The sequence below is a fragment of the Nerophis ophidion genome, linkage group LG05 (assembly GCF_033978795.1).
Source record: "Nerophis ophidion isolate RoL-2023_Sa linkage group LG05, RoL_Noph_v1.0, whole genome shotgun sequence".
NCBI classification, from domain to species: Eukaryota; Metazoa; Chordata; class Actinopteri; order Syngnathiformes; family Syngnathidae; genus Nerophis; species Nerophis ophidion.
The window spans coordinates 68,404,401-68,413,056 of NC_084615.1; the positions used below are offsets into that span (position 1 = coordinate 68,404,401).

The window sequence follows — 8,656 nt, forward strand, 5'->3', positions numbered from 1 at the left end:
TGATGGCCTCGGAAAGTTCCACATGATGAAGTGAAACATGATGAAGTGAAACATGATGAAGTGAAACTAGTGGCTCATAGACAAGCTCCTCTGACCTCCTTTTAATAACAATTTGTCACCTTTTCTTTTCCTCCTGTTACCCTTTCTTCCTCACTTTACACCTTTTTACCCCCTCCTTGACCCCACCGTCCTTCCTGGCTTCAGATCAGTCTTTTGTGGACTCCAGCAAGTACTCATCAGCCAGCTCTCTGCAGGGCCTGGCCTTCTCCTGAAGTACGTTGGCCCTCTCTTTGTTTTATCTACTACAGTCCTCCCCTTTTCTTTCCATCCCACGCCGCTCCTTTGCACCAGCAGCTGCTCATCCTGCCCTGCCCTTCCTTCTCATTTTTTATTTGTCACGCTCCACTTGACAGTCAGATCGCATATGTGTTCCATTTCCTGGTTTCACTTCCTGCTTCCTGTCTTGTGCTCCGTCCGTGGGGAGTGTGTGTTTCGTGCGTGGGTATGTGTGCGTGAGTGTGTGCCACCAGGGGTCATTCTGCTCTCCCGTTTCCATTCAATGCAGCTCATAGTCAGCCCGTCTAGGCAGGATGTTGTATGGTGTTGAGAGAAATGATGGATGGGAATCTTTATCAGAGCTCCAAGCTAAGCACTTCCTCACTTCCTCTGCCGGCGTTGATGAGCACTGAGCACGGTGACCCGGGGGCCACTGCACGCTGATCATACTCACACACACACACACACACACTTCATTCGGTTAATCCCAGCAGGCTGGAGACATTTAGGAAATAACCTGGGAATTAGTGGATTGAAGAGGAAGGAGAATCAATAGGGAGCCAATATCAGCTATGAAAAAGTCCTCCATGGGATGTAAGAATGAGGATGAGAAAGAGAAGCCGCTCGCACAATCTGATGAGGTCTAATACAAGAACGTTATCAATAACTTTTCACAGATAATAACGCTCACTTTTGATTGACACGTTCATCTTACCCAGTGCTATGAAACTGACGACCCGCGGCCCATATTGCAGCAGATATCTCAAACCCGCAGAGCACTCCTGTTGCATAGACCAGTGGTTCTCAACCTTTTTACAGTTCTGTACCACCTGTGAACATTTTTTTAATTCAAGTATCCCCTAATCAGAGCAAAGTATTTTTGGTTGGAAAAAAGAGATAAAGAAGTAATTATTGAATTGTATAACAGGGCAGAATATTGCTTATTTGTCGTGGTCTTTCTTGAACTAGCTGGAAAAAAAGATATAAAAAATACTAAAAACTTGTTGAAAAATAAACAAGTGATTCAAATATAAAAAAAAAGATTTCTACACATAGAAGTAATCATCAACTTAAAGTGCCCTCTTTGGGGATTGTAATAGAGATCCATCTGGATTCATAAACTTAATTCTAAACGTTTCTTCACAAAAAAAGAAATCTTTAACATCAATATTTATGGAACATGTCCACAAAAAAAATCTAGCTGTCAACACTGAATATTGCATTGTTGCATTTATTTTCAAAGTTTATGAACTTAAATTCATATTTTGCCCAAGTATTATTCAATAATTATATTTATAAAGGATTTTTGAATTGTTGCTATTTTTAGAATATTTAAAAAAAAATCTCACGTACCCCTTGGCATACCTTCAAGTACCTCCAGGGGTACGCGTACCCCCATTTGAGAACCACTGGCATAGACCATCTTTGACCAGTATTGTTACATGGCGTTAAAAACACATTTACAATCTTTGAGTTGCATGAACCTATTGCTTATATTTTCATTTATGACTCTATCTATAGAAAATATATAATCAGGTGTGTGTTTAAGCTATGGAAGAATGATAATGAAGGTCTTTAGTTTTCTAAAAAAAAAATATAATGAAATACAATTATATTATACCATTATACTGTATTGTTATATTTCATGATAATGATTACATTATTTAGAAAAAATATGATAATGTAAATTATTTAAATAAATGTAATTGTTTATATAACGTTAACTATAATATGGTCTGTGTATTTTTGACGCACATGCATCATACTGTGAGCTGCACCCATTATTTTTGCTGTGCTGTTGGAAAAACAAATAACATTACAAACAGCGCTCAGTATGGCTCAGTGCAGTTGTACACCACTAAAAACTTCAATTATAAAATAAAAATAACAATAACAGAAAATACATGTCAAATATTATTTCAAATATTCAAAATACAATATCTTAAATTTAAAAACTATTATAATAATATTGTTATTACCATTATTATTATTGTTTTTGTTGTTGTTGTTATTCTTATAGGCACCTCTCATCTCATTCAAGGTCATGTCACTTGATTATTACATGGTTAAAAACATAAAATAAATATATAATATAGTTTGATAAAATTATAATATTTAATAATCATGTCATTTAACATAATATAATAATGTTGTGTAAATGTACTCCAATGAATACATGCATAAAGTGCATTACCACCCTAGGGATTAACTTAAAAACACATCTGCTTTCAACTTCTGACTCTTTAAAACCCTTTACAAAGAATTGATTTACGTGGACCCCGACTTAAACAAGTTGAAAAACTTATCCGGGTGTTACCATTTAGTGGTCAATTGTACGGAATATGTACTGAACTGTGCAATTTTTCTAATAAAAGTATCAATCAATCAAAAAAAACCTCACGTTTAGTATTTTGTAAAATGTAACATTGGTTTCTGTATGCATTTTAAACCGCATTTGGTCTGTTTCCTGTGGTTTTTGTTGTCCTGTGCTATTTTTTAGCCTGTGTCATGTTTTAAGTTTTTGAAAAACTCCCTAAGAATAAAAATGTATAATTAATTAATAATGCGCTGTAAACAATTACCAGGATTCACAGCATTTGATGGTATTTTTTACAGTAAAAGATTGTAATCAAAATGTACTGTAACATTAGACACAACAAATGAAAAAAATACAATATCCTTATTTTTCACAGCAATCAACTGTTATTAAAGTGATGCGATTATCAGCCGGTTGCTGTGATTTTACAATGAATCTTTTTAGACACAGTAAAGAATATGAAACAGTTATAATACAGTGGCTAATTTTAATCAAAGATTTAAAGAGGCGGGGCTTCACGGTGGAAGAGGGGTTAGTGCGTCTGCCTCACAATACGAAGGTCCTGCAGTCTTGGGTTCAAATCCAGGCTCGGGATCTTTCTGTGTGGAGTTTGCATGTTCTCCCCGTGAATGCGTGGGTTCCCTCCGGGTACTCCGGCTTCCTCCCACTTCCAAAGACATGCACCTGGGGATAGGTTGATTGGCAACACTAAATTGGCCCTAGTGTGTGAATGTGAGTGTGAATGTTGTCTGTCTATCTGTGTTGGCCCTGCGATGAGGTGGCGACTTGTCCAGGGTGTACCCCGCCTTCCGCCCGATTGTAGCTGAGATAGGCGCCAGCGCCCCCCGCGACCCCAAGAGGGAATAAGCGGTAGATAATGGATGGATGGATGGATTTGAAGAGGCCTGTTTTGGAGGATTTGAATGTGGAACACTTGATTAATAACAGTTGAGCATTATTTTGTGTTTAAAGGTGTAATATTTTAGGTACAGCTGCCAGATGTTGCAGGTGTGCCTAATGATGAGGCCATTGAGTGCATAGGAGGTGTCATACATACATTTGCATGTGATAAGTGTGATTGCATCCACACACACACACACTTACTCAAGTGTGAGTGTTAACAATCACATGCAGCGAAGCGAGGAAAATGTTTTGATTTGTGCTCCTGCTGGACTGAGGAGCTAACGAGGGAACGAGACGTGCGTCCTTGTAGGCCAAAGACGCTGGAGCACGTTGGTGTGATGACAGATGAAACCCAGCTATCACATGACTGACCTCGCTCTCTTTTCTTTCTTTTTTTTCTCTCCCCCTCTTTTCCCACAAGCAGCGATTCCGGGGATGATCGTTCCTCCCATGTAGAGGGTCTGGAAAAGGGGAAGAACACGTCACAGTCGTAGCTGGCGGAGCTGAAGGGGAAGGAGAAACGCTTCAAAACTCAGGCCTTTCCACTGGGATCTTATCTTTTTTTTGCCACGTGATTTATTTCCCTTTTTTTTTTTGGTTGAATTGTTGTAGCTTCTCTGACACCCGTTTTGGGATACATAGTTTGCCCCCTCATAGCGTGACCCCAGTGACCTCACGAGAAGAGCATATATGTATTTTTATGTTGAACTATGGAGGCCCCAATCTGTCTTATAGCATTGGAAGCAGCACAATATATATATTGTATCCCATCATGCATCTCTTCCTCCCTCAATGCTGTCCTGCAAAAACTGTGAGCTTGTCATTCAAAAACCATGAGAAGATTGGCCAAATTGCTGTTAGTAAAAAAAAACAAAAAAACTTGAAAAGCCTGAAGATGATGTGTGCGTCCAGCCAGCACCGTACTGATGGAGTCGAGCAGAATTACAATACAAGCGTGACATATGTGATATATTTTTGTATATATATAAAAAAAAAAAGGTGATTTTCTTTTGGGGGGGCTTTTTTTTTTTGGTTTGTTTTTGCAATAGCTCTAGTTTGAAAACATGAAATGTCTTAAGGCAGCTTCTCAGTACAGAAGTACAGTCGGTGTTTTGCTAGAACAAACAAGGATTTGGATACAAAACGGGGATTTTTGTGTAAAAATATCCTATAAATAATGTATTTATCCCTTGGTATTTGTACATGGCCTTTGTTGACTTGTGTTGTGAACATACATCAGCGTGTGTTTCTCCCGTCTCACTGTTGTCGCTCACTATTTAAACCTGTTTTTGTTTTGTACGTGACTCACCAAACCACGCCATTGTCTATTTTTGTATAAGTTAATAAAACGTGTCTGTCTTTTTGTTTTTTGTTTTGTTTTCTTATGAAAATGTTTATGGTATGACAAAACGTAGCATCTTATTCAGAGTATTTGGTTGAAGTAGTTTTTTTTGTTTTTGTTTTTTTAAAGAATATATACACATTAATATATACTGTAAATCTATATCTTTTTTGTTTGGTTTTTCAGATTGATACTGTTAATATGCATGGGTTCTTCTCGTGTGTGTGTGCGTGTGTGCATCAGGAGAGCTACATGTTGTTGTTTTTCTTTCTCCATGTTATTTATGCCTGCGTCCATACTGTATCTTGACCCACTCTTGTTTTCTGTCACTGTAATCTTTACCAGCAGTCTAGATGCCTTAACAATGCAATCCCATTCATCATTCAATCACATGTACAGTTTTTTCTAGTCCCGCCACAATTGTCTTTTTTGCCACAGAGGAATTCATGGGAACTTGAACAGGGGGAGGGGGGGGACAAAGCACAAACTGGAAGCCACACTAGAAAACAAAGAGCCATAATTCAAAAACAATCCAACGTATGTACAAAAGTGCCACAGCAATGGCTTTTTATTTCCATCACGTGTTTCACCTTAGTGAGCTTTTTAATTGCAGTTGGACGTAAAGTAGCACAGGGAAGCGCTGACATAGCACAATTTGAATCCCTCACAGACACTAGTAGCCAATCTTCACCTCATGTGTCCACCGGCTTCACTACAATATAAACAGGAGCTAATTTCTCTAGTTCTTAGTTGTGTTTTTTTTTTTTTTTTTTCCGTTTATTTTCTGTCTGTGTGTGTGCGTGCGTGTGTGTGTGTCTTTGTGTGTGTGTGTTTGTGTCTTCAAGCTGTAGCTGGGACAGACAGACATATAATTGGGGTTTTTCCTCTCCTGGTTTTGTTAAGCATTTAAACACAGAGGCGCTTGTGTGTTTTCAGGCACTTTGTTTCTTAGGTCATATCACTTTCAAAGCTCTTTTGTCGTCTCCACTAAAAAAATAAAATAACAAAAAACTTCTTCTGGATATTGATAAGGTTTTGTACAACACAAATGACAGATGCAAACCAAATAGCTGGTGAATATTTTTTTCCTCTGATTTTGTTTTATTTTTTTTATTTTTATTTTTTTTTTGTTGGTCTTTGACTGCAAATACACTAAAAAGCTCTAAGAGAAGAAAAAAATCTACTGTATAGATTGTATTGTTTTTGATGAGTTGTAAAATAACTTTTGGACTCTCACAATGTTGAATTAAAGTTACCTCTTGTCTGTGACTTTGTCCTCCTTTTTGAAAGTATTATGATAAAACTATGATAATTTGTTATATTATATGAAAGAGCTGCAGGTTTCACATGGGAATAATGCAACATTTCATTAAAGCTATTTGTGGAGAGGCAGAGCCGGCGAACGAGCAGCGGGGCAGGGCACGCTGGAGCCTGGCCCAAGATGGCGGCAAGGAGGCGGAGACGATGACCGAGCAGAGAGGCGGGGCGTGCCGGTAGCGACGCTACGAGCGAGATCAGGTGCGTGGCTGCAGGCTATCCAACGCCTTCTGCCCCGATTTCTCCTCCTTCTCCCCTTTTATACACTGCGAGGAGATATGTTGATTGTCTCCCGGTGTGCGAGCCACGCACCTGATCTCGCCCCGCCTTTCCGCTGCTCGTTCGCCGGTTCCGTATCTCCACAGTATTTATATATATTTTTTAAATACATTTTTAATTTATGGCTTATCAGAATATAAAAAAAATTGCAAAATTTCATTTGATATCACCGGGAAAAAAATGTGTTCTGTCAGTGGCTGTTATGAGCCCCATGGGCAATAGCCCTGGGTTGCATTTTATTAGGGGCGCCACAAGGATGAGGGGGAAAAAAATCCATATTTATTTGTGCTCGTTTGCTCATCATGTCTGGGTATGTGTGTCAGGTGGCCAACATCTACAGACAGGATGGAGTGGTCAGACCGAGGGTGTCCAGCCATTACAAAAACATAAAAGTGGATAAAAAAAAGTAATGTATTTTTTTTTCTTCTTTCAAGTCAAAACTTCCTGCTTTTCAAAAATGATACCAAAATCAGATTAATTTATTGATGTCTTTTTTAGATATCTAAATGTGCAGAGCATTTTCAAAACACCTTTGCATCAATGCTGGCATTTCCAGTGGCTGACAATGTATGATGTGTTGAGGCACAATGTTTTTTTTTTTCCACATCACGGAACATTTTGGTGCAAATAGCATGCAAAATGTCTCCCTCTGAAACAGATGAATTATGTTTTTTACAATGAGCTCAGAGGGAAGTTAAAAAACATTGGGAGAAACGGAGCGCTTGATTTGCCCACCCTAACCCGCCTACGGCGTGGCGCAGTGGGAGAGTGGCCGTGTGCAACCCGAGGGTCCCTGGTTCAAATCCCACCTAGTACCAACCTCGTCACGTCCGTTGTGTCCTGAGCAAGACACTTCACCCTTGCTCCTGATGGGTGCTGGTTGGCGCCTTGCATGGCAGCTCCCTCCCTCGGTGTGTGAATGTGTGTGTGAATGGGTAAATGTGGAAGTAGTGTCAAAGCGCTTTGAGTACCTTGAAGGTAGAAAAGCGCTATACAAGTACAACCCATTTATCATTTATTTACAACTCAGTACGGGTACTCACAACTAATTTGTAGTTTTGTTTTGTTTCGTTTTGTTTTGTTTTTAATAATCGGGTTATCAAAGCTATTTTTTAAAGTCACCAATTTATTGGTGGGACATCATGATTCCTGAAATTGGCATGATAATTTTTTGTTTGATATTTATCATGCATCCATACTAATAACACAAAGCCAACATTCAGGCTGTCTATTGATTGATTGATACTTTTATTAGTAGATTGCACAGTACAGTACATATTCCGTACAATTGACCACTAAATGGTAACACCCGAATAAGTTTTTCAACTTGTTTAAGTCGGGGTCCACGTTAATCAATTCATGGTAATTGGTTTAAAAATAAATATTTCAAAATAAATGGGTTAAATAAAATAAATGGGTTGTACTTGTATAGCGCTTTTCTACCTTCAAGGTACTCAAAGCACTTTGACACTACTTCCACATTTACCCATTCACACACACATTCACACACTGATGGAGGGAGCTGCCATGCAAGGCTCCAACTAGCACCCATCAGGAGCAAGGGTGAAGTGTCTTGCTCAGGACACAACGGACATGACGAGGTTGGTACTAGGTGGGATTTGAACCAGTGTGCGGCCCTCAGTGGAAAAAAGCTTGGACGCACCTGGGTTGGACCATAGATTGTAAATGGGACATGTCTCTTGAGCCGTGAAGCTAAGCTAGTGAAATAATCGTACCTACTTTAGGTAAAAAAAAAAAAAGTTTTTTAAAGCATATGAATGATTGATTTTACCAATTAACTAGTGATTTAAAAATGAACAAATCGTAATAAAAAAATATTTTTAAATTTTACCATCCATCCATTTGCTACCGGTCATCCTTTTTGGGGTTGCTGGAGCCTATCTTAGCTGCATTTGGGTGGAAGGCGGTGTACACCCTGGACAAGTCACCACCTCATCGCAGGGCCAACACAGATAGACAGACAACATTCACACTCACATTCACACACTAGGGCCAATTTAGTGTTGCCAATCAACCTATCCCCAGGTGCATGTCTTTGGAAGTGGGAGGAAGCCGGAGTACCCGGAGGGAACCCACGCAGTCACGGGGAGAACATGCAAACTCCACACAGAAAGATCCCAAACCCGGGATTGAACCCAGGACTACTCAGGACCTTCGTATTGTGAGGCAGATGCACTAACTCTCTCCCAATTTTACTTATA

General features: G+C 39.2%; 1 protein-coding gene across 4 annotated transcripts in view; it reads left to right on the top strand.

Annotated features, from left to right (window-relative positions):
- Nucleotides 1-6,107, top strand: part of ebf1a (EBF transcription factor 1a) — a 160,705-nt gene extending 154,598 nt beyond the window's left edge. For 2 of the 4 annotated variants that reach the window (XM_061901868.1, XM_061901866.1), the window contains 2 exons: nucleotides 205-273; nucleotides 3,921-6,107. In XM_061901868.1, the coding sequence (XP_061757852.1) occupies nucleotides 205-272 (68 nt within the window). In that variant the 3' untranslated portion in view covers nucleotide 273; nucleotides 3,921-6,107. The remainder of the gene's footprint in view (nucleotides 1-204; nucleotides 274-3,920) is intronic. The other 2 variants (XM_061901870.1, XM_061901867.1) reach the window with 1 other exon arrangement.
- Nucleotides 6,108-8,656: the final 2,549 nt, after the last annotated feature.